Below are 27,138 nucleotides of genomic sequence, written 5' to 3'. Positions count from 1 at the left end.
CTCGACAGCATGCGCACGTCGTTTGACGTACCCCGCTGTGGCTCTGTCCCTGATAGAGCCTACCCATTTTTTTACAATAAAACAGGCGCTTTACTAACACGCATGTATGCAACCTTAGTAGATTATTGGTCTTGCTGAGGGCGTTTGCACTAGTTGCTAGAACGCTCGTGTATGTGTGTTTGTACATGTCTGCTATCCCAAGTTTTTCACAAAGTTCATTCAACACCTGAGACAGTGACCACAGTGCTATATTGCCATTTTCTTAGCTCGTTGCGTTGAGTATTTTATACAGTGACCCAACTCCAATAGAAGGCTTTGCTGCGTTTACTTTGCATATATGGATGTAAGATATAAGCATATTTTCTCCCAGCCTAACGTCGTTTAAGAGTTGCGCATAGCATTGCAATTCTGATAGGGTCGTACATCGACCAGAAAGAAAAAGGAAGCAATGAGTGGAAAGACAGACGATCAACCAGGCGACTGTCCTGTTTTGCTACCCTGCACTGGTGGTAAAGGAAAGAAGGAATGGTTAGAAGCAAATAGGGAGAGAGTGGACACTGTGTGCAGGCGGGAGGTTGCACAGGAGGGCCGTAAACTGTTCATCCAGCCCACTGGACGTCAAAAACTGCACTGGGGCACAAACAGCTTTTTGCAGCACGCACGGATATGGCCATGCTCCGAGTATCTTATGACTCAGAACCATGCCTCGAGTAAAGCTGGTTTCAGTTGTCTGAAAGGAGATGCGATATACGTCGCAATGAGGCAGAAAAGAAATTAAGTGTTACGTAGTCCTATTATTAGTTGAAACAGTTGGGTTCGGAAATGTCGGCACAGCACGCTGGTACGAGTTTCTTTTGATCTGCGTCAGCCTGCAGCAGGAAAGGGCTCTTCGGTACCGATGGACTGGGTGACCACTCCGCTTTGACTGCGGTCCGGCTGCGCTTGCACTTCATGCGCCGGTTCTGGAACCATATCTTGACCTGCGTGAGAGAGAACGACCTTTAACTTCTGTGGGATGATAATCCATTTATTTGACGGTCTTGCAGTTTCAATATTTTTTGTTATACTGTGGGGTGTTACGCCCCCACCGAAATGCAACCACCGCGGCCGGGACCCGCAACCTCATGCTTAGCAGCGCGACGCCACCCGCAGAGGGTTCAAGAATTATATTATTGTATAATGATCGAAACAACACTTACAACGAAATAGCGATTGCAAAAAGCAAGATCTCTTTTTGAAGCATGGTTCGTTACGGTCAAAGCCTGAAGAAAATAAAATGTAGTCTAATGACATCATAATTAAAGTTCACACGCCTCGTGGCCTACTTACAGGTCGTTGACTGCGCCTCTCCACGTAACTGAATCGCAATGGGCAACAGAACAGTGTATGTGCCACTGGGTCTGCTCTGCTCTTCAATGAACCTCTTTGACTTGGGTCATGTGTGTGAGCCACTGGATACGTGCAGACTTTGTGGCGGCGCCAACAGAAGGCGCATTGCGACCAAAGTACAAGAGGACAGCACGGCTGCAAGTACACGCCTGTAAATTGACGCATTTTGGTTGTTGGCATACTTGGATAGTTATCGTACGTTTGTTCTGCCTAAAATATTTATTTATTTACTCATTTACAATAAAGTTATTACCAATCCAATACTCACTTACGCAATTATTTATTTGTTTGTTCATTCATTTCAGCTACCCTCCGAGCTAGATGAACTAAAATTCCACGCCTGAATTATAAGTGCACGGGTGGGAAAAAAAGTTGTCGCAGTTTCACCTGAAAGGCGAAGCATCAATTGCGATAGCAAATTTGAAGAGAGCTATACGGAGTATTGATAGCAGCTTTATCAGCTGTATAAACTTGGACATGCAGCAGCACCATCAACACGCAGAACTGTTGTCGACGCCGCCGGCGTTTTGCCCACGTTCGCACAAAATGCGTGCGGCGTTGGTGACTGTTGCCAGAGCCTCTGATATAAATAGGCACTTGGTGCCGCTGCTAAACGTCGCCTCCTTTCCCTGCCCCTCCCCCACAGCCTTTCGCGCGTCGGAAGAAGGTACGTTTACTCTACATAAAATGTCACAGTTTCGCCCTAAGGGCGAAGCAATGAATGCGATAGCAACACAGCAATGTCATACGAAGTAAGGTGAGCGGCTTTGGTAACAATATGAATTGTAGTAAACATGAGCTGATTAAGTAAGGAGGTGTGCTGCGGCGTAAGTAGACCGACATGACGAGAGATTCGATGACCACGAGAAGGCGCGTGTGAAACGGTGGTGTTGATGAGAAGCGCTTCCCGTGGGCAGCGCGTGCGAAGGGACACATCTGTAGCGCTGCACTGCCGATCCGGGCAGCATTGCATGTGTAGCGTGCGTTGGAAAATGTGGCCCGACTATTACTAACTGAATGAACAAGCGTGGTGTGAGCGCGCACAAACAAACAGGAATAGATCACACTGAATGACTGCAGACCACGACCGTCAAAACTCTGGCAGCAAGCGGATACGCCGCAGCGGCGAAGGTACGTGCGGTCTATCGCTTCAACGGCAACTGAGCGGCGAGGCGCATAAAGGTCAGAGCCGCGTGGAGATAAGAGACGGTGCGAGCGAGCGACGAGCGCGGTTGTTGGCAGCGGAGAAGTGCCCCCCCCCCCCCCCGCTCCCTCCGGCGCTGGCTTACCGCTTCCTTGCTTGCGCGTGGGAGAGATAAGAGACTGGGCGGACGAGCGACGAGCGCGGTTGTTGGCAGAGAAGTGCCCCCCCCCCCCCCCTGCTCCCTCCGGCGCTGGCTTTCCGCTTCCTTGCTTGCGCGTGGGAGATTGAGTGCGTTCGCTTTCCGTGATAGCGCGCGTCCCCGCACGCTTCCGCTGGGGCATACGGCGCGCGGCGAAGATTTTATCTATACGGAACCTCACGGCGACGGCGACGGCGACGCCGACGGCAGAAATCCGGTTGAAATGTCCATATAATTGCTATCGCAATAATAAGAGAAAAGACGGCTACTGTTTGGGATAAAACTCGCGATTGAACTCGGATCCACATAAAAGTTGTCGCAGTTTCACCTGAAAGGTGAAGCATCAATTGCGATAGCAAATTTGTAGAGAGATATACGGAGCAATGATATTAGCTTTATCAGCTGTATAAACTTGGACATGCAGCAGCACCGGCAACGCGCCGAACTGTTGTCGACGCCGTCGGCATTTTGCCCGCGTTCGCTCAAAATGCGTGCGGCGTTGGTGACTGTTGCCGGAGCCTCTGATATAAATAGGCACTTGGTGCCGCAGCTAAACGTCGCCTCCCTTCCCTCCCCCTTCCCCCCCTCCCCCACGGCCTCTCGCGCATCGGAAGAAGGCGCGTTTGCTCTACATATATGGTGATTGTAAAGGAAGAAAGAGACGCCTACTTCTGCAGCCCTTAAGGAAGCACGGCGCAGAACGCGCGTTTGTTCTCCGCCGTGCGTTCACTCCCCGTGAAAGAGCGCGTCCCTCGCGCCCTTTCACTCGCACATACAGCGTTCGGCGGCGCGCGGCCAGGCTGCAGAAGATAGCGCCAACCTTTCCCTTTCCCTCAAGAACCACTTACCGACCGCGGCCACGATTTCATCTCCATTGACGTCATACGGAACCTCACGGCGACGGCGACGGCGACGGCGACGGCGACGCCGACGGCGACGGCGACGCCGACGGCAGAAATCTGCTTTTGAGTGTCCATATAATTGCTATCGCAATAATATGGTGATTGTAGAGGAGGAAAGAGACGCCTACTTCTGCAGCCCTTAAGCGAGCACAGCGCAGAACGCGCGTTTGTTCTCCGCCGTGCGTTCACTCCCCGTGAAAGCGCGCGCCCCTCGCGCCCTTTCACTCGCACATACAGCGTTCGGCGGCGCGCGGCGCTGAGCCGTGCTCCCTCAAGGGCTGCAAAAGATAGCGCCAACCTTTCCCTTTCCCTCAAGAACCACTTACCACCGCGCGGCGACGATTTCATCTCCATTGACGTCATATGGAACCTCACGGCGACGGCGACGGCGACGCCGACGGCAGAAATCCGCTTTTGAGTGTCCATATAATTGCTATCACAATAAAATACTTCTTCTGGTCTGAAATCATCCTCAGTTAACCAGATACGTCATGCTCTTATGGTTTCAATTTGCATATATTTGTAAATGATTCTGCTACTAGCCTCTGGCAAAGGGGCTATACAGTGTTTGCACGCAATTTCTATTAAATTTTCAGAAACAAACTTGAAGTTATTTCATGATTCGAATTGGAAAAACTGGGATTTGGTAGTACCTAAGTGAGCACGTCGCTGCATCTGAATTGCTGATAAGATATGCCCGGACCTTGAAAGTCAGTCGTATTTGACGCGTATTATGAGATAAATGAGTATTATGAGACAGGGGTAATTGGAGATCGCAGGGAGAGGCCTTCGTCCTGCAGTGGACATAAATATAGGCTGATGGTGGTGATGAGATAAATTGATGTTGTCTTTTGCATAAAACCATAATTTTATTGCGATAGCAATTATATGGACACTCCAAAGCAGATTTCTGCCGTCGGCGTCGCCGTCGCCGTTGCCGTCGCCGTCGCCGTCGCCGTCGCTGTGAGGTTCCGTATGACGTCAATGGAGATGAAATCGTCGCCGCGCGCCGCCGAACGCTGTATGTGCGAGTGAAAGGGCACGAGGGACGCGCGCTTTCACGGGGAGTGAACGCACGGCGGAGAACAAACGCGCGTTCTGTGCCGCGCTCCCTTAAGGGCTGCAGAAGTAGGCGTCTCTTTCCTCCTTTACAATCACCATATATGTAGAGCAAACGCGCCTTCTTCTGACGCACGAAAGGCCGCGGGGGGGGGGGGGGGAGGCAGGGAAGGGAGGCGACGTTTAGCTGCGGCACCAAGTGCCTATTTATATCAGATGCTCCGGCAACAGTCACCAACGCCGCACGCATTTTGTGCGAACGCGGGCAAAACGCCGACGGCGTCGACAACAGTGCTGTGTGTTGCCGGTGCTGCTGCATGTCCAAGTTTGTACAGCGGATAAAACTACTATCCTTACTCCGTATAGCTCTCTACTAAGTTGCTATCGCAATTGATGCTTCGCCTGTCGGGTGAAACTGCGACAACTTTTTTCACTACCGAGCCTGTCTCATTGTTGCGCGAGCAACAGTGCTAAAAGCTGCTTGTTCACCCGAGTACAATTTGCAAAGCAGAACTATAACAACGTCTGAAGACTCATTACTTCATAAAAAAGATTGACCATTTTTTGGCACTTCTTCCAAACGTGCTGAGCGTCTGCAGAAAGCGGCGAAAAGGTTTGTCTCCATGCAACATTCTAAAACAAAGTTATCCATCAAAACACCTTTGAGAATTTGTAATAAGCTCCAAGGCCGTGCGGTTGTCGACTAAGTTTTTTAACACGAAAGTGTTTTATGCCGGGGTCCACCAAGACTTCACTGACGTATTTCCGTCACGGAAATACGTCATAGAACATAATACAAAGAAAGAAACCAGAAGAAAAAGTTCCACAAACATGCAAAATTTGGAAATCGAACCCACGACCTCTCGGTCCGCGACGATAGATCGCCGAGCGTTTAACCCATTGCGCCACAAACGCATTTGCAGAGAGCTACACAGACGCGCCTTATATATCTAACACTCCTCCCTGTACCCGCGCTCTTGCTCGGGGCGGTGCCGCCGCCTACGAGCAGAAAAGAGAAGTACTGCATTAGACAGTTTTAGCAGAGCGTTCACGGCCCGCTCCGCTCAGACCGTCGTGTCCTAACGATTCGCGCAGAGCCGCTCAGCGGAACGCAAGCGGGAACGCTAATGCGCGTGCGCACAACGCTTATATCGGCAGCGGAACGAAGAACGCTGCCCACGGTCCGCTACGAAGCTATTTGAGCGGAGCGTTAGGCTGCGTCTACTGGTTGATTTGTCGTTTTACAGCCACGCTGAGCGCGCGTGGCTGGCGTCTCTGGGAGACGCGCTTGTCAAACAAGCCAAATCAACGCAGTTCCTGCAGCCAACGGTGTGCGTGAAATGTTAGCGGAGCGGAGCGTAAGCAACGCTCTGCTAAAACTGTCTATTATGACACTAACGCGCACCGACAGTGAACGCTTCGGTGGTCTCAGCACTACGACGCCTCGATGCCAGCATTCGAAGGGACGCTGGCATCAAGAAGCACTACCAACGCCACCTAGGTGGCGTTCACCGTACTCAGCATAGCGGAGCGTGGCCTCCGCAATTAGCTCTGAAAATGTTTCTGAAGTTGATCGCGGAGGCTGCAATTACGACGCGCTGTACGCGCTGATTTGACTCGGTGACGATTCAGTTACGTGCTTTGTCTTGCGCGTTGTATTAGTGTGTCAGTTACGTGCTTCGTCTTTCGCGTTGTGCTAGCGTGTGCAGCGTAGTGCAGCTTCCATATGCACGACGGTTGCTCATGGTCATCGACGTTGGTAGTCGTGATGGAGGAGACGTGCCACCAGGCGTCAGCGTGGGTGCATCAACGCCTAAGGGCGCTTTAGCCACAAAACACCAATAGACATTATATATCAATGTGCAATAAACATTACACTACTTCTGTGAAGACACGTTTCACTTTCGTGTTCTATACCGATTCCTATATAAGAGGGATCAACCCATTCTTTTTTAGCAAAATCAGATCATCATCAGTCTATCATCACACCTTTAGCGAGGTTTCTTTTTTTGTCGTTTCCATTTTCTGCACACACAACTGCTGTTGAGCGGTTCCTAATTTACTACCATGGAAATTCCGTTAAGGTTGCTGCACTGCTGTCATTTCCTTCCGTTTTATCATCATCATTTGGATGTAATGAATCCGAATTAAGAAAGACATTACAGCGTAAGTGCGATTAAGGGCACATTTTTTTCAGTTTTTATTGTATTTTCTTCTTGTCATATGATTTTCTTCCCCGCATGTGCATGGCTGGCGCTTCATCTGAAGACAAATCAAACCTTTAGGCTTTCCGTTTTTCCCCTCACCCCTCACAAGAAAAATTATTAGTACTGGCTATCACTAACTGCAAAAACAAAAATAATTTTCTTCGTGCATGGCGCCCAAGAAGAGCGAAATGACTCTACAGAAGATTAAACTTTGCAGCCACAAATTCCATGCATGCTCAGCTGAATACACCAGCAATTCCTAATGATTACAGTTGAAATTGTGTATATTTCTAATGTTTTTTAAAGCTTTGTGGCATACTTTATTTTGGGCTCTTTTTTGAAAATCACTTAGTGTAACCATCAGAAGAAGAAAGAAATATAAGATGATCATGGTTCAAAATAACTTTTGACTAACCTATAGCGATAGCCATAAGCAAGCAGGGCAGCATGTATACTGTAACAAAATTACACTTGAAGACGTTGGCAAAACAGAAGACAAGATGGCGCGGATCCCATCTTCCATAGATAAACATGTATCGCCATAACAGTATACATGTTTCATGGGCGAACGCCTACGCAGACGCACCTGCCGTTCGGTGAGGTCCAGAGCCAGGGCGATCTCGTAGCGCCGAAGCCGGGTCAGGTAGTTCCGTTGCGAGAACTCCGCCTCGAGTGTCTCCACTTGGCTGCGGCTGAAGGCGGTGCGTTCCTTGCGCGGCTCCCCTCGGGGCTCCGCTGGACGATGGGCTGCGAGGTGTGACGCTCATCTTACTCAAGCATGCCGCCATTGTCATCCAAAGCATGGCTCATTCCTTATGGACACGTGCTTTGCTGGCATCGGTATCTTTTGGTACGCTGTGCATCACGCCTCGAGTCATTCCATGTCAATTCTCTCACTTCGAACTCTTTCAAGAATCGACTTATCTTACTGATTATTTTCAGAAAATTGTGGTGTGGCATGAAGAGAGTCAGTAGGCTAGATTCTAAACCAGAGCATTATCTGCCTACGTTACCGGAGTGTGACGTGGGCCATCAGTCTTTCGCCTCATGTACGCAAGCGAAATATTGTCTTCGACAAAGCGGCCTATAAACACCTATTGTAAAACGATAAGGAAATGCCAGTGAGTGCAGCTGTATGATCCCGGCATAAAACTACACTATAAGCTCTATCACGGCACAAGATTTGTACGCAGGATGTCGATTTATAAGAATTACTAATCCATACACACACTTCCTAATGAAATAGCGATGGTATTCAGCGGCTTTCTTAAATTTCTTAAATTTCAACGGGCTAACTCTTTCTCAGGCCCTTGTGTAGTGTCCATTCATGGCAAGTCCTGCACACTGAGTTTGGACCTCTGTGACACAAGGGGTATGGAATAAATAATATATTTAAATGTGTGTTGTACTTCTCTCTGCGTGCACCTATCACCATAATTCTTCTTTCGACAAGCATCAATCGTCGTGTTTGTCCTCATGAGGTCGCTGCATCGGTATTTTACGCTATGCGTTCACATAATTTGGTGTTACTATTCTGGCATAGCCGGTGAACGGTCTAGTGCATAAACATAAACGCTGTATTGTGACCTGCTGTAGCCTGTGCGATGCCTGAAATAAACATCGCATGAGACTACACTTTGAACTCGATGAAAACAAACACACTTGCACACCTGCCGTGGTTGCTTAGTGGCTATGGTGTGGGCTGCTAAACACGTGGTCGCGGGATCAAATCCCGGCCACGGCGGCCACATTTCGATGGGGGAGAAATGCGAGAACACCCATGTACTTAGACTTAAAGAACCCCTGATGGCCAAACTTATTCCGGGGTCCCCCTTTACGGCATGCCTCGTGATCAAATCGTGGTTTTGGCACGTAAAACCCCATAATTTAATTTACTTATTTTTTTACACTTGCACACATCATATTTAGCTGTATAGAATTTATTTAACAGCTGAAATAAAGCTTCTCCTCGAGCAAAGCGGTGGATCTGCGTTTTTTTCGGTATTTCTATTACAGAAGACAACAGGTAATCTACCCGTGGTAACCCTGGCATCATGGCTGGTTGAATTTATGCTGTTTCAACTGTAAAAAAAATCTCGCCCGTTGGTTGCCGCTATTTTTCCCCCTCATTGCATAACCAGGGCTCCACTGTGGCAGCCTTGATGCCCCGATGCAGGTATGTACCATGGTGCGGTTTAATAGCTTGTTATGTACGCCTGATATCACGTACCGTCTGTCGCTTTTGATTGAAAAGATGCCCCACATCCGCTGCTATGCCGTTGGATGCCGCTGGATAACACTTCCAATGCTAGTTCTGGTACACTTCGACAAATGCAAGTGGAATTGGGAACGGCTACCGCCATATCCGAATGGTAGAGCATCGGACGTCCAGTGTAGGAGATGTGCGCTTGATGCTTTCTTCGGGAACCATCCTGGACTTTCCTAACCATGACAGTCTTGCCGAATAGCTTAATACAAGATATAAGGAGTCGGCGTATACGCATGTCCATTTGAACTACCCTTACAGATGTGCCGGTGGTCGTCTTTGTTCTCTATGGAATGACGCAACGAATCGGCAAGTTATCTCTTTCATACGGCAACTATATTGCATCTCTTTCAGACGCACGTGCTTTAGCGGAAAGCGTATGTGGACTCCGAAGAAGTAAATTCTGTGATCGGCGGAGGCGTTGTGTCGTGTTTGTCCACTAGGGTGCTGCGATAGTACCACCTCTCTTCGTTTATGGTCTTGACATGCCGCCATTGTGGTACACACGCCATGCAGCCCATGGAGCCGCACAGTTTCGTGCAATTGTGAAGCAACTAGAATTCAAATTCTGGATGCGCTCTAAGGGCGCGATCCATTTTCCACGGCGTGTAAAGGTGGAACTGTGCCCCCACTTCGCTGCCAAGTCTATAGAGCACACCATGGCAGGGAGTCCATTTCGCTTGTATGTCGATTTGCAGCCAAGCCGAATGCGCGTCACTCGAGCCGCTGGGAGGCGCGTTTTCGAAAAAGCAAAACTGGTCGCATTTCTTTGAATTGCCTGAGTACGCAAAAAGTTAGCGGAGTGGAATGTGAGTGACGCTCAGCTACAGCTCACTAATAAACACGTCCATTACAGGCGCCACCAACACTCAAAATATTACCGTACTTTCCGTTCTTACCTCGACGATTTAAGTTGTGTGTGTCGTTTTTCAGCGGTACCATTTTGCATGGGCCTCTCACTTATTTATTCGCCTGCATGCTAACACCAAATGAGTTGGATGCACAGGGAGATGTCAAAGCAGCGACTTCACGAGGTCAGACGCGATTAATGATGCTTGTCGAAGGAAGGATGGGGTTGAGGAGGTGTGTGTACTATACGTATTGTACGTGCATATCTAAATACGCCGGGGCACTCTATATCCGTTGCGTGACAGCCGCATGTACCCATTCTGGAAGATTGGCCAAGAATGAACACAAAGATCAGAGATAGCCCAATATAAAAAATTGAAAGAGACCGTTGAATATTGCGCACTATGCATACGAATTCTTTGTACCTTAGAGAATTCAATGAGTGGACATTATACACACAGATTTCATTTTGTGATGTATTACATGGAACCGAGATTCGCTCGCTGCTGGTACGTTATGCGTCAATGCTATTTTACATGCGGAAAAGGAAGCCACCCAATACTAGCATGAAGCTATACAATGGTGTCCCACACAAGTTTCTGAGCAAGAAATCGTCACAGTTAAATGGAAATGCGTCCTTGTCCGGAAAGCGAACTCGGCACCTCGTTTCCGGGCCGATCACTTTACTGTCTACGCCAACCATGAGTCTACTAGGTGGCAGTGCGAGGACAAAACAATCGACAACTCAAAACCTAGGGACAGCGAACATGACAAGCGAGTTCACCGAAAGTCCGCAAGGCGAAGGAAGTTTCATGAAACATAAAATTATATCCAGGCATTCTTCCGCTATAGTGAACATGCAGAAGCATGTCGAATATAGCACAGGAAGGGAAAGGAGCTAATAGGACAAATTATTGCAGCTAATTGTATTAAATAGAAGCGTAATCCCATTTATGATGTCTGCACGCTTCCTTCTGTAGATAATCCTCATTTCAATAACCCAAAAAAGGATGTCTTTCAACAATAGCCCTAAACACTACAGGGAAAGCTTGAAGACTGGCACTGAAGCACAAAATAACAGGCCGTTTGGCTGCATGACGTTCGCAGAACAACGAGGCAAGTGTCAAGACCATAGTCAACCTTAAGGCACTGATAGTTAGCCGTTTCTTTTGTTGTCAGGGAACAGAGTTGTCACACGGAACAGGACACTCTCGTTTTATGGAATTGCGGCGCTCACTTGCTGTATCATCATGGGCGCTGGGCGTAGAATGAGTAAATGCCGCTCCACCAGCGCTGTCCCTGCTGCATCCAGAGCACTCCAGAAAGAGGAACCCGGGAACCTCACGTCTCCAGTCCTGCGCACAGAAACAAGTACCGCTACAAGCAACTTCTGATGCAAGGAAATGACGGGTATGACCAGACACTGTGACACCATGTGGCGCCCACAGACGTTGCCCTCAGTTTATTTCCACTCTCTTCACCCCCCGCGTTGGCCCCGATGTACAGGTTAATCACGGAATTAAATTCTCAGGGCATCATAACACTGCAGAATTTTACGTCCAGTCATGAGGTGGTGAGGGCCGGCGTACTAAAATAAGACGGTTTACGCAAGGACCCGCAATATCACAGATACCAAAGTTATAGTGATAAAGGGGAATGCTCACGGTCATGAAGGTGGTACTTCATTTTTGCCTTAGAAGATCATGGACACCAAATTTCAAAATCGAGATGTTTGTGTTGTTTGATCAATTTCCTTGGGTTCATAGGTACTCTTGACCTGTTGATGGAGAAGTGATTGCCAACTTTTTCTTGATATGATTTCAAAGTCAGTGTGAGCCACTGATCACAAACTGTCCCACCTCGCAACATCATCGGTGTATGATGCATTTAATGGCGCCGCGGGCTCTGTGCACATGTGACGTTCTGGCGGCTCCGCGAGTATTGTCGATGTCATAGATCCGGAAGCCTACGTTTGGATGGGCATTGCTTCTTCGCTTCTCTGCCGGGCTGGTCGTCCACTCGCGTCTAAAGACAGAGATGGTACGACACGACGTCCAACTTGCACCAACAGCCCCACCATACTTCGAACAAGTTCCGGCAAGAGGGTGCGCTGGACTGGGTGTCAGAAGGAACAGCTCACACGGATTGCGTCAGGCAGCGCCTGCAACAGAGCCGGTGGTGGCCGCTTGATACTCGGTGCGATCACCAAGGCCGATACCTTTGCGTCTACCGTCAAGGCAAAAAAATGGCTACAGTTTGTTTCCGACGCGAAACAGAGACTAGTAAAATGAAGTAATCTTGAAAGACCGCCTGTTCGGCAAAGCAGCACGTGGTACTGAAACACACACGTGATTGAAAGCTGCGATGCGGAAGGCAACTCGTCAATTCGTCAATTCGCACACACCGACCATCTCAGCAAGGAGGCTCGCCTAGCTTACACGTTTGCTCTTCCCACTCATTGCACCTAGAAGACAAGCTGCATTTATTAAACACGACATAATTATACAAACGTTAATCTCGTTCTTAAAAATAAGCCTTCTAATGGACGAGCTGCGGACAGTTAGCAGGTGCCGTCGGATGCAGTGGCCAGTGAGCCTGCTTGCTGCCTTACTGGCTTACAGAAAGCTGGCTTATATGCTTACTGGCTCGATCGGCGACTATCATCGGAGCCGTCAATGGACGGCGCGCCGTTGTGAAGTGCTTGTCCTTCGCCGTGGCGTGCGATCATTCAGAATGCTCGCGTAAAACGAAAGTGCTTCGTGCAAGGATGTTTGTTTTGTCCTTCCTGACGAGCATGCATACATACAGTGACGCTGGATCTGGGCGAAGCTACGTGCCACTCCCTCGCTCACACGCCCGTCGCTTGTGGGACGGGCGTGCGAATAATATCGTCGTCTCCCTCCGGAACCCTTCGCCGCTGTGGGCCGCTGCCTTGCACAGCCCCTGCCCCGGCAATCAACTCTGGGCCCTCCAGCAGGCCCGCGAGGTGGCGGCGAGGCAAGACCTCGACGTCCCCGCGTAGGAGGCCTAAGGCCCCGTCGGCGAAAGTTCTGCAGGACTATCAATAAAGTTGTTACCAACCAAATCCAGCAAGCCGGACGGGCATGCGAATAATAACGTCGTATCCAACACGCCGGTGGGAACGCGTCGCACGACGGATGAAACGCGCAGTCGTAACATGCGTCTGAACCGTCTGCACACGCCATCATGACGGGGAATCTGTACTTGGTGTAGCAGTATCCATCGGCGCAAACGGATGGTCCCAGCCGTATCATTTTACCTGCTTCCCCACATGGGGCCCCAACTGGATCAACTTCGTTTGCATTAGAGGTCAGAATTATCGAACACCGAATGGCCACCCTCACTTTTGCGACTCCAAGCGCACGCGTATTCATGAACCACTTGACGACTACTTGAATCGCTGTCAGTTTCCGATCCGCTGCTATGTAGGGTTCCAGCGGAAATCTGTTCGCTACATCCATTATGGCAGAGATTTCGAGTTGCGCAAATCCGTCAGCTAGACATAACGATGACGACGACCGCGATTCCGACGGCGATGACATGCAATAGCATGTTCGTGGCTAGTAGATGAATTCTGCAACTGTCACTTAAACAAGCGCGCTCCTCAACATCACTAGTTCGTGAACGCACGTGCAACGCTCAGGTAGCTATAATTTTTGGCGCTTGCTTTGAAGTGGCGCCAGCGCTATTGATGATTAACGTTGTTATCATTCAGTTTTCTCAGGTCGGAGCATTTACGGTTTAATTACGTGGTTATTAGACAAAGATCGATCAGCAAGGAATAAAAGTAGGGGTGTGCGAATAATTCGAAGTTCTAAATACGAATCGACTGGCCTTTGATGTTCGATTGATGCTAGAGCTAAGAATTAACTATTAGAATTTCTCAAATATTTAGTGTTATCAAATATTATAACAGATAAATGTTGTTGCAATCTACAGGGAGAAACACCCATGCAAGTAGAAACTCTTTGCAGTGCTTCTGCAGCAACGAAGCTGCGGCTGCTACGCGTTAGCAGTATTTCCTTCTGTACAGAAGGTTGCAGACATTTAAAGAAATGTATGCCCTCCCGTAAGAAGCCTAAGAAATAGTTGTCTTGATTTAGGCAAAGCAATTTATTATTTTTTCAATCTCAGTATGTCCTGATTCCTTGAAATCGATAAGCTGTGCTGACTATCACACACTTCCTTCGACGGACCCGACACACCTGCATGTGGTGAGGTTTATTTCACCACTGCCATTATCGTGGTGCGCTATTTTTAATCACGTTTCAGTTGTTTCTCAGTTGCCAACTTCCCAGTTATCCTAACATCTAATTACGAACGCTGCTATATGTCCTAATATAAATATCGCAAAAATTCAGGCATTTATAACCAAACGGGTTGCATGCAACCTTTATATTACCACCTGCGCTGTCGTAATATTTAGCGTTTTTTAAGGGATGGGGGGGGGGGGGGGCGAGGGGGCGCTAGTGCAGAACTGGAAATGTTTGGCGTACTTCGTTCGATATTCTACGTGGACATTTATCGCACATATTCGGACTTGAATCGAAACTTTTGCGATTCGAACACCCTTGCATTCGAGTCGTAAGCAAAATGTTGCGGTCAGTGAAATTTTGAGCGAAGTAGGAAATATTCAAAATCGTTATTATTGAATTGGCGTACACAGAACCAATGAATTCAGGAGGGCAGACTTGCAAAATTTCAAGATGACGGTGTAATTTAGGAGGCACCACTGCTGCGGTACACTTCCTTCGCTCATTTAGCTGCTAATGCCTAAATTACACAGGTATTCAAATTAAAAAGCCGGCAGATCCCCCCCCCCCCTGTGGGAATCGATGTTATGCGAAGCAGTGTGCGGGGAGCCTACCTTGTTAACGAAACGACCATGAGAGCACCACAACATAGGCGGCTTTTTCATGACCTACATGACACGCATGTCATGACATTCAGGTCATGAGTCCTCAGAATTCCCTTTAGCGACGCCTAGGAGAGCTTAAGGAGAAATCCTATAGATATGCTCATGACTATGACTTTAACCATTGACCTTCTGACTTTACTTAGTACCACATCCGAACCCCTTCCGTTGCTTTTTGAGTGTTACTCTTTTTTCGCTGAGTCCTTGTCATTTTTACTGAGTCATGGTCATGACTATGGCTTCTACCACCATCCTTCAGTGTTTCCTTCACTTAGGACCCATGTCCGAACCCATTTCAGTGGTTTTTGAGTGTTAATCTTTTTTTTTGCTCAGTCATTGTCATTTTGATGAATCATGCTCATGACTATGACCTCTACCACCATCCTTTAGTGTTTCCTTCACTTAGTACCCACGTCAGAACCAATTTCAGTGGTTTCTGAGTGTTAATCTTTTTTCGCTGAGTCATTGTAATTTTTGCTGAGTCTTGCTCATGACTATGACGTCTACCATTATCCTTTACGGTTTCATTCACTAAGTACCCACGTCCGAACTCATTTCAGTGGTTTTTGAGTGTTAATGTTTACTTGCTGGGTCATTGTCATTTTAGGCAGCTGTTTTATGACCTACATGACACGCATATCATGAAATTCATGTCAAGACCTATCATTTATGTTCGTCATAGACGTCATGTTGTCATGTTGCTGTTCGTCATAGACGTCATTCGTCATGTTGTCATGCTATGTCAATTTTGGTACCTACCAAGTGGACGAAATGACCATGAGAGCACCAAGACGTAGGCAGCTGTTTCATGACCTACATGACACACGTCATGATACTCATATCATGACCTATCATCTATGTTCGTGATACACTCTTGTCATAGTACGCCAATTTTGGCAACTACAAGTTAACGATACGACCATGGGAGCACCAAGACATAGGCGGCTAGATAGGTAGATAAGCTAAAAGGAAGCTTTAGTTCGGGCCCAATTCTGATGTCGTATAATCAAATGCATGTAAAACGCAGAAATGCTTTTCTGAGGCCACCCCTGGACGTTATTTAATAGAATTTGTTGCATTTGAAATTCAAATTCTAATGATTGTCCCCAGCAGAATTTTTATTGCTGACCTGAATTTTCAAGAAGCACTGCTAAATATTTTTATCTTAGAAATAAGAAATAGCACCACGAAGTTTGCAAATGCGTAACTCTGCACCAAAAACAGACATTGCAGTCCTGTAAACTGCATCTGTTAGAGCATCTAAAGCGGTAAAATGTGGTATACTACTGTAAGCTTACGCGAATTTGTTATAGTGTTTAGAAGAGTATAGAAAAAGTACTATGCACAATTTGTGATATATGTCACAGAGGCGTATAATATACCCATTTTGTCCCCGCATACGTGCATTTAGCTTGCCTCACCGCTTTGACCATTTTGTCTGCTTTAGCGATGAGACGCTCGAAAACATTATCTGTGTCTGCGCGAGCTATCAGGTCGAAACGCAAGTGTTGTGCAGAGTGCTGGACTAAGTGGACAATCGTCCGCTAACGGAACTAAAAGCTTTAGGTAAGTGCTCCGACGGAACATCCGCGCTCAAGGGCTTACTCGCGCTACTAAGGTTCCTGCGGTCTGCGGACCTTCACAATACACTTTAAAAAGGCCGCCCCTACCGCTATAGAGTGCGCGTGGTTTGTTTGTGCTCGTCTCTCTTTCTTTCTGTCCCCCCTTCCACTCTCTTTCTCTTTTTGTCCCCCTACTCCTTCCCTCCGTGCAGGGTAGCCAACCGGAACTACCTCTGGTTAACCTCCTTGCCTTTCTAAGCATTCTTTCTCTCTTGTCCGCTTTACAAATGATAATAAACGTACTTTTCAGAATTTTGATATCATTTCTCACTGCTCAGGTAGACCTTTGTAAACTTGATAGTTTAGTTTGTCTAAATTTTAGACTTTTCATCAATTTTATTCAAACACTGAAGATATAAATTGAAAATCTGCTTAGAACAGACCCTAGATTGTAACTTTATTTTTAATGCAAGAAACCTAATAACATTCACTGCAGTGGTTACAGAGAAAAACGATTTCTCATTTCCATTCCATTTATATGACCCCAAGATGCTGCTCATGATGAGCGATAGATGAGCCCACTTGTTCGCGGACAAAGCAAGTTCCCAATGTTTGGAAACTTTTTTTAGAGTGTATTAATCCTAACTTTAACTAGAAGGGTCTGTCTGACGTATGGTGTAGCGCTCTCAAAAGGCCACTGCAACATTTCGAATAGAGCAGGCAAATTTTCGCGATCTGAATGGGCGATGTTGAGGGTAAGAGACGTACTGATTCGCTGCATGCAGCTAGCCATTAACTTACAATCTCTCCGGCGGCTGTCGAAATCCACCTTTTCCGGCATTTTCTAACCAACGTAAGGAATGGCGTTACGTGAAGCGCCTTGACATATCGATGCCACTCCATCGAAGTACCGATGAGTTGAGGGGAACTGGGAAAAAAAACATTGCACTGATATAGCCATTCATTATAGGACCTTTTCAAAGATTTCTTCCGGAATGCTTTCCTTGCGAGGTTTTTTTCCGAAAAACGGTGTTTGAGGATACGTTTTATGAAGGTGCCTTTGTGTTTTATTTAGTTCAGCGAGTGACTTCCACATAGGCGATCACTTCACCCACTGACTGTGTTTGAGTGCCTTCAATGTGCTGCGTGGATACTTCATCGCGCAACGATGCGCATGCGATATCATGAACGTCGGTGGAGGAAGGTTGATCGCAAAACAGGCAAGTTATTTTATTCTCGATCATTGGTATGCGCATACGAATTGCTCTCAGCAATAGGCTATATACATTTTAGACGCAGTCCTGTTAGACAGTATTTACTGCACCGAGATGCAAGCAAGACCTGTATTGGTAATCTAGATCTTCTTGCTCATGTAGGGGATTGCTTAAGGATATTTCTTTTCTTTATTCTCGCGGTACATGCGGCTGTCGTGCGATTATTATTAGTGCGAAAGTGCCTATTAAGTTGCGTTAACAAAAAATAAATATGTGGAAACGCGTACGTGTATGAAAGCGGTGCAGAAAGTGACCGATAGTATCCCGAAATCGATCGCCACTGAAATTTATAGCCGCAGTGGCTATGGTGCTTTATTTCCTTATGGTCGCGGCTTCGACTCTGGTTCCTGTGGCCGATTGCGGTGGGGGCGGAATTTGAAAGCAACTGTAGTCTCTTGTCAAGTTTGTATGCAAATTGTAACATATTATTCTACAGCTATTTAACTATATGTTGTTTACGTGGTTCAAAACAAAGGCCAAGTGATCTGATTTGTTTTTCATGCACCATGCTACATCATATTCGGTTTGAAAAAAACTTTGTCCACTTTTTTCAGTGTCATGCGTTACTGCATTTGAGAATGACATTTTCACAATTCAATTTTTTATTCCTTTTAGAATACATGGCTAACTGGAACAAGCACTGGACCTTTATATGTACATCATCGAAGTGGAAGTTCAGCACATCAAAAGACGCGACTTAATTGCTTCTATAACCTGCATGACTTCTGAAAATAAATACAGACGCCAGAGCCAACCATAAATGACCAATTGCCAATTTGTTTACACAACAATTCATTTCTTTTTTCTTTCATAAGCAACTTTCCTGTCATGTTTAGTTGCGTATAAGTTATGTCAACAAACCTTGTCTTAAAAAGTAAGCTGTACTAGTAGCAAGCTGTGATTTTTTTCTCATAAACTGCTCGTAAACCGAAAACCTCATAAGCAGATTATTTACGACGTCGAAGCATTTATAAGCGAGGAAACGGGATTGCAGTAAGAATCGGTGAAGCACATGGGTCGCTATTATGCAACTTCAGCAGAAAAGCACAGGTGCACATGATGATCATGATTATTTCCGAACGTAATATTTCTCATCGGAAGAAGACGCTTATCAAGATTTTCAATTTCGCATTGAGGCAATAAACTCGCATAACTAAATTCTGCCAACCGGCGCTCAGCAAGCATCAGCACAGGTATTACTGTTGTCGTGGGAGTACCATTTCCTACGTTCACGCATTCTGTGCACACATGGGGAGCACGCACAATACGCGTGTAGTTAGCAAGCACGATTACTTACCTTTAAAACGGTACGACGCGGTCTAAAAGCGCTCTCCAAGTTGCCGGTGCTGCATCGACGATGTTAGTCCCAGCCAGCGCCTCCTCTATTTTCTAAAAATAAAGGAGACGCTTTCGCAGCATACATGCCGCTGCGTAGTGGACGAGCTCAGGCACGCTAATAATTCGCATGCTTTCTTTGCGCCATGCACCCAACTTTCCGCAACCATGAGACAAAGGCAACGCACTACCCGGCACGAAAATCGTTGGTCCACATTTGCCTGGCGCGCCACGCATACGGCGAGTTTGCAGTGCTATCTACTATTATTGAAGCTAACTACGTCACATTTCATTACCGCAAACACAAAAACACACGATCAAACGCTGCACATCCAACAAGTTGTAGACGGAGGAATGACAACGTGCACACTAGTGAATACATGATTAACTAGCTAACTATGTTGCGAGACAAAACGGTTAGTTCTCGAGGTCTCGTGCATTCAATGCACTGTACGAGCGTTCGCCTAAAAGACGTGAGCCCAGCGGTAGGGTGGCTAGCGTCGCAACGCCGTAGCCACGGGACGTAATTAAACCGTTCACTGGCTGTGTGCATTGCCTGCACCTGTAGTTTAGCTTTGTCTTACCAGCAATTGTTTAACTTGGCAGAAAACTGATTTGCATTCCGGCACGGGGGGTCGCATTTCGTGACTAGATCGTACGCAGGTACACAAGGCATGTCTGAACCGTGTCGTTATATGCGAATGTGTGCGAGTTGGTTCTGTCAGTGCTCTATGAAAATGAATCTGATTGATTACGTGTGTGTAAAAAATGTCATGTATGCTTGTTAATATGACCATGCACAGTGTGACTATGTGCCAAATGAATTGAATGCGTATGTGTACATTCGAATACTAAATGGTGTAAGCTCAATGTATGTGTTATACTGCGACATAGTGTGCGTGTGGGAAAAATCTACATACAATAAAATCATTGCATGTAGCCTCCGAGACCATTGCTCAGTGCGTGCGAATCTCGAAGCCTTGTAAAGTAACCCAAGGAGCGAGTCGCTCCTTGGGTCCACATCACAGCTCAACCTCCGCACGTTACCCGACTTCCTCCACTTCCGTTCTTCTCTGCTCCGAAGCGGCGTGTAACCCGAGCGGGTCTGCAGGTGCCGGATTGCTCGTCGCATGGCGCTTTCCCTGTGCTCCTCGTGTTGTTTATCGTGTTACTTTCCAGACCGTAGATCATTTATAAGTGCGAGAGTGCTGGTTGCCGTAACTAGTCTCAAGCTACTGGGCCCGTTTCGCGAGGCCAGCCTGATCACACCTGAAATACTTAATGCATGCTGTCATGCGGTGACGATGAAGAACAAAGTAGGGAAAGTGAAAGGGGGCACATAGCCAAACTATTAATCATGATTGTATGTTTATACTCAGAGTACTAGTGTGCCGAAATACAAGTGGCACCCTAGGCACTACGATGAAGCGGCAAGCACAGACACCGATCGTCGAAATTCTGATGCACGGGGACGTGTACAGATCGAGTCCACCAGCTATTTTTTTTATTATATGGTTTTTAGGAGATTTTGGCGCCTTTAAATTGGCGCCGGCTACTCCTTTCACATAGAGGTATGAAAAAAAGGAAGAGAGAATTAACCTACACGCCTTAAAATTAAATGTCAACTCCAAATCATAATAACACAAAGTCCAGTCACATAAGTGCACTAATACCACACTAATACTGAAAGTCAACTCAGAAACACAGCAACACAAAGTTCAGTCACGAAGGCGCATAAAGTTAAACACAAAATCCAGTCACATAAGTACACTAATGTCACACTAAAACTGAAAGTCCACTCAGAAAAAGGGCACACTAAGTTCAGTCATATAGCTGCACTACAGTAAACACAAAGTCCGGTCACGTAATGATACTAAAATCACGGCACATAAGATAGCATGGATTCGATTTAAAGGAAGCTACATGAACCCAGGTGTCGAATTGACCATAGAGTGAGTTTATCACAAACACTCTTTTCAATAGTTTCCGAGAATATTTCTCGCTTCTAGAAATCTTTGGAGGGCCATTAACGCTCGACTTTGCAACGAATACGTTGGCCAAGGACCTAATATCTTCCTGAGGCTGAAGGGCCTGCGCTCTAATGTCTCTAAATAACGTGCTAAACGTTGTCTGTGTGTATCGTGTCGCGGACATTGTAACAGAAGATGCTGTACATGAACTAACGCCATGTTTTGGGAATTGCTGATGCCAGCACGAAGTGACGACAAAGCTGCTTGTGAGTCACAAAGGATGACCCATTGGTTCCCTTTTTGCGTTGCGTTTATGTATCCTAACACAGACAATATAGCAAAAAGCTCTGCTGTAGTTGATGATGTCGTGTGAGAAAGTTTAAACGTCTGTATTCGGTTCCATTCTGGAATGACAAAGGCAGCTGTAGAAGAATTTGGTTGACAAGAACCGTCTGTATACGCTTGAATATATCCAGGGTAGTGAATATATATCTGGTACAGCGCCAGTTGTTGGGCTGCTAGCATAAACATGTCTCGTTTGCGAATAATTCCGTCAACCGAAAGTTCAATTTTTGCGGCGACAAATCGCCATGGAGGGTAGGAAATATCTGAGATCCAAAATTCGTTGTGTGGTAGTAGATTTTTTTGCACCTGAATCACAGTATTGATGTTCGCCCTGTCTCTCTCAATAAGTGTAATTGCTAGTGGGTGCCTTTTGAGCTGCACTGAAACGCGAAAGTAGTGTCGACAGGTTTCAACCGTCCTCATAATTGGGAATGGAGGATGACGTGCCTCTGCAATTACTAAGGAACTTGAGGTTGCTCGGGGAACACCTAAGCATACTCTAAGGCTCCTAGCTATTAACCGTTGAAGTCGCTCTTCAGATGAACGGGAGATTCCATGCAGAACAGGTGAACAATAAGCTATTTTTTGCTTTATAAGTGCATTATGCACTTTCAGTAGAGAAGAAACAGACCCTCCCCATGTCGTGCCTGCTACGCGGCGAAGAACATTTATTGCTGAGTTTATTTGTTCTTCGAGTGCTTTAATGTGAGCATTCCAAGAAAGTTGTCTGTCTAGTATAACCCCAGAAATTTGTGTTGTTTCACTATGTCTAAACGTTGCCCCTTAAGGCACCGCTGAAAGTATTTTAGGCATCCTCTGGTAAATGGTAGCACAGCCGTCTTACTGTAAGACAGCTCCATTCCTCTTTCTTTTAAGAATTTGTCCACAATGTTTAGGCCTTCCTGCAAAGTTGATTGAACAAGGCTAGCGCATGAACCAGAGGCCCAAATACAAACATCATCCGCATATATAGAATAGTGTAGTGCAGGTGGAAGTCACCGTGGTAAATCCGCCATTACACTATTAAAGAGAAACGGGCTTAAGACACTGCCTTGTGGGGGTCCTTGAATAAGATTATGAGAGGAACTTTTTCCTTCGCTTGTTTGAATAAATATTGATCTGCCATTCAAGAAGTTGGATATCCACCGTAGCGTCCTTCCAGAGACTCCCAGTTCTAGCAGACCACACAGTATATGAACATGACTGACTGTGTCGAAGGCTCGCTTAATGTCTAAAAAAACCGCTATTGTGACATTTCCCTTAGCTCGTTCATGTTCAACATAGGTGACGAAATCAAAATTGCATCCATGGTGCATCGCCGCCTTCGAAATCCTGTCATGTGATCTGGAAGTACTTCTGTTTGCTCACACCACCATTGCAGCCTAGTGTCAATCATTTTCTCCATGACCTTGCACAGACAGCTCGTCAGGCTCACAGGACGAAAAGACTCAAGAGATAGAGGAGTTTTACCAGGCTTCAATATAGGTATCACACGTGCTGTTTTCCAAGAGTCAGGGACATACTCCTTTTTCCACAAGTCATTCAGTAACTCCAAAGGTGCCAATAGACCATTAGGCCCCATGTTTTGCAACATACTGTATGTAATGGAATCTGGACCTGCAGCAGTCTTTGTCTTACAAGACGCAAGTGCACATTTTAGCTTAATCATACAGAATTCATAGTCTAATTGCACATGCTGTGACTGAAAACACGCAATTTTTTTTTGCCATTTTAACTGAATTTTGAAACTCAGGAAAAGTAATAGAAATGCTTGTTCTAGTTATAATCTTGCAGAATTCTTCAGCAATCTCTAATTCTGAAGCATCCCTGGCTATTGAGAGAGCACGAAGTGGTTGTTTGAACAACAGGGCCACTTAATACACGAATTGTCATCCATATTCGAGGAACTGGCGTCAGGGGAGACAACGTATTGCAATATTCACGCCATCTTTTTTTCCCTAATTTTTGTAGTCGTCTTCGCATGACTGAGTGGACTTGCTGCGAATTTCTATACGCTTCTATATTTCCACTGCGGCGGTAAGCTCTTTCTGCTCTTCTTCTTATAGCTCTGAAGTGTTCATATTCTCCATCAACTGATGTGTATTCATCAGGAATGGCCACTTGTTTCGTACACAATTTCATTTTTTCTTGTATAACTGATGTGAGTGCCTATACGTCAGTTTCACAATCTACTCGACTGGATAAGTGTTGACGAAAAAGCTGCCAATTTGTTATATCCACGTATCTTCGTTTCGCAGTGCTTTTTAACCGTGGATGTGATATAAGAATTGGGAAGTGATCACTTCCACGTGTTTCTGCGTCTGTTGTCCACCCAGTATCGGTAACAAGATCATTAGAGCATAGTGTTACGTCTATACAACTGGCATAGCGATATCCACGCATAACTGTCACAGATCCATCATTCAATACTGACAGATTGCATATTTCCGCGGCGCATTGAACAATATTCCCACGTGCATCACAGTGGTTACTCCCCCATGTTACGTTGTGTGCGTTAAAGTCACCACATATGAAAATATTTGATCTTGTGACGCTAAAAATGTTAATAAAATCATCAGTCGTAATACGTCTCGATGCTTGCAGGTTTATGCTTACGATTGTTATACATTTTTTTTGCGAGATATACTTTGCAGGCAACGTATTCAGGAAAATCCGAACTGCTTGATTGAATAAGGTGAGAGGGCAAATCTTTTCGAACGCAGAGCATTGTTCTACTGTTTCCCGATGGACGAGATGATTTATATGTTATGTAATTAGAAATACGAAAATCATCACGTACACCAGCCTCTTGTATGCACAATACAGGGAAGCTGTATTGTGCAACTAACTTGCGAAAATCAGCAGATTTGGATCGAAGGCTATTAGCATTCCACAGAAATATTACGACATTTTCGTAACGACTATTCATAATTGCCATCCGGTAGCACTGATGTGGATAGTTGATTCATTAATGGCTCCATAGACAACAGTGCCTTTACCTCTGGAAGCTTGTTCGCCTGAGGTACAGCTGTGACAATTGCTCGAATTGCAGCAAACAGGATAGGTAGAATCATCTGTCCAACACTGAGTGACGCGGTGTTATCCTGGAATGTCGACCTTCCGGCCGCCGTTTGCGGTGATCGCTGAGGGGTGTTCTGAGAGGTTCGCTGAGGAGTGCTCTGAGAGGGTCGCTGAGGTTGTCCAAGCTTAGGTCGCTGATATTGTTGTGATGTCTTCAGTGGTGGTAGCGAAATGATGACTCCGCTGTCTCTGGGACTCTTGCCCAGCTGGTTGCTTTAGTGCCGACGCATACGATGGTTGTTTTGATTTCTGTTCAGTTGCTGTAAACTGATGACTTTTCGCTGGGCTTACTGCATAAAGATTCGGAAGAGGCTCCTTGTGTCGTGGTTGTTTCCCATGAATTAGTTCATGTTTGCGTAGCATGGATGCGGCCTTATTGTGTGGACATCCTGAGAAGGAAGCCGTATGGTTACCCATACAATTTGCACATTTAGGCTGTCGTACAGACTTGCATTCAGTGTGCTCATGGTTCCCGGAGCAGATTTTACATCGGCGTGATCCGCGACAGTTTTTTGCCAGGTGTCCAAACCTCTGACAATTATAACACCTCAACGCAGGACCAAGGTACTCTTCCACCGGGTGGCTGGTGAACCCCAAGTGGATTCTCTGAGGCATAGGCTTGTCATCTCTGAAGTGAAGGATTGCACTGTATAAAGAGCGGGATTTAACTGTACCATCCTCCAAACGATAGTATCTTGCTTGGCGGCGGACTGATATTACTCCAAAATCTTTCAAAAGCTCGAGCAGTTGTCCTTCAGTGTATTGAAGTGGCACGTGATGAATCTTCCCGACATTTCGAGTGTACGAAGCCGGTATGTAGGGCTTAACTTGTAGTCCTGCTACTTCCTGTAGTAAAAGCAGTTTTTTCGCCGATGCCACTGAGGCAACAGACACTCAGAAACTGCCGTCTCCGTTTACTCGGAACGACTGCACTTTTTCCTTTGCCGCCGACACAATTTCTGAGGAAACACTATTTGGATTCACTTGCCAAAACGTGTGTCCTTCTTCTGACGGTCGGAATATCACTGGGATTCCTTCACTTCTTTTCTTTTTGTAGGTCCACCAGCTATTTATATGTGAGTCATTGTGCATTCCCGCGTAATCGCTGGTTGTCGCGTCTTTTCGGGAATGTACGCCCCTTTGCGCTTTGCGCGCGCAATTTAATTATTGAATCTGATTACGATTGTCAGTATATAACAATGCTGCTGATCTCGCCATAGATAATACCAGAGAGGGCACATACATGCGTACGATGAAAATGTGGTAGAACGAATATTGAAAAACAGAATACCAATGCAGTGTTATAATAACTATATATTAAGTCAACTGTGACACTGCTGAAAACATAATTACCTAATTACAGTATTAGAACGTAACACGTCAGCAAAACAAAATGAGATCAGCATAATGCGTGGTAGCACAGTCAGTTCATTGTGATGCAAGCACGGATTTTGAGGAAAGTATGAATTGGGACCGCAATTCCGATTACATAAAATTATTTCGCTATAGAATCCGCGACAACATTCGGGAAATTTCGAACACATGTAGGCGTGTCTTGCTACGAACAATTACCCTGTAACAGTGGTTGGGCGGGGAGAAATGGTCCCTTGGAAAAGATAAATGATGGAGTACGTGTGTTTATATTTTACTCGTCCCTCCTATACGTGCTCCAGTATTTGCCACAAATGGAGCTATTTCTACGTTTCTACGGACTCATCGCAGATCGCTTGCAAGAGAGGGACCGCGCGGCCGCCCTCAGTCGCGCCACATGCAGCCGCTTACGCAGTACAGAACACCACCCAGCGGTGTTTACGAGTGGTGGAAGACGGCGCGCACCTTCCCCACCTTGGGAGCGCGAGAACAAGCCGCCATCCTCGGCTCACCCTCGCAAGCTTTTACTCGCCCAAACAGCAAATGACGCTTGACCAGGGTGTTATCGCACTTGGACTTTCTGCGGAGCATCGTGGAGACGCCGACGGAAATGAGCCTGGAGTGTCCATATGTCCTCTCCATTGCCGGCGATGCCGTCAGTCGAGAGGACTGCGCAAACCTTTTTAACAATCACTTTTCCGCTATGTTTACCCAGGAGGATCATTCCAACATACCTTCACCGACAGAGGTAGATTACCTGTTTATAGAGCCAATCACCATATCCCCTGACGGTACTTCCAGATTAATTAGCGGTCTTGAGCTATCTACGTCCGCTCGTGTAGATGGTATCAACTCTAAGATTTTGAAGCACACTGTCATTCCTTCTAGTGCTATCTTTTGCCATTTTTTCAGCAATCATTATCGTCAGGCGAAGTACCATATGATTGGAAGCTGGGTAAAGTAATGACTGAATTTATATTCCCTAACAAAAGTTCTCTTAACAACTACCGTCCTGTATCTCTAACTAGTGTCCCTGGTAAGCTTCTTGATCCCATAATTGTATCTAACATTGCACAACACTTAGAAAAAAACGCTTTCTTCTTTCCTAAGCAGCACGGATTTAGAAAAGGTTTTTCGTGTGAAACACAATCACTTGAGTTTACTAATGACCTTCAGGTATCAACTTTGTGTTTATTTTCTGTATTCGTCTTGTACCGCGTCTCTTGTACCGTTACTGTGGTTCACTATT

The 27,138-nt window shown here is 46.2% G+C and overlaps 1 protein-coding gene across 1 annotated transcript in view; it reads right to left on the bottom strand.

Moving 5' to 3' along the window:
• Positions 1-255: 255 nt before the first annotated feature.
• The window catches only part of LOC119454520 (homeobox protein Nkx-3.2), a 75,283-nt gene continuing 48,400 nt past the window's right edge, over positions 256-27,138 (bottom strand). The window contains exons 2-4 of the mRNA XM_049668098.1: positions 11,253-11,370; positions 7,487-7,647; positions 256-980 (exon numbers count right to left, since the gene is read on the bottom strand). Coding sequence (XP_049524055.1) covers positions 798-980; positions 7,487-7,647; positions 11,253-11,370 — 462 coding nt within the window. The 3' untranslated portion in view covers positions 256-797. The remainder of the gene's footprint in view (positions 981-7,486; positions 7,648-11,252; positions 11,371-27,138) is intronic.

This window comes from Dermacentor silvarum, chromosome 5 (assembly GCF_013339745.2).
Source record: "Dermacentor silvarum isolate Dsil-2018 chromosome 5, BIME_Dsil_1.4, whole genome shotgun sequence".
Classification (NCBI taxonomy): domain Eukaryota; kingdom Metazoa; phylum Arthropoda; class Arachnida; order Ixodida; family Ixodidae; genus Dermacentor; species Dermacentor silvarum.
The sequence above is the reverse complement of the archived record's forward strand: the minus strand, read 5'-3'. Positions and strand labels throughout refer to the sequence as shown.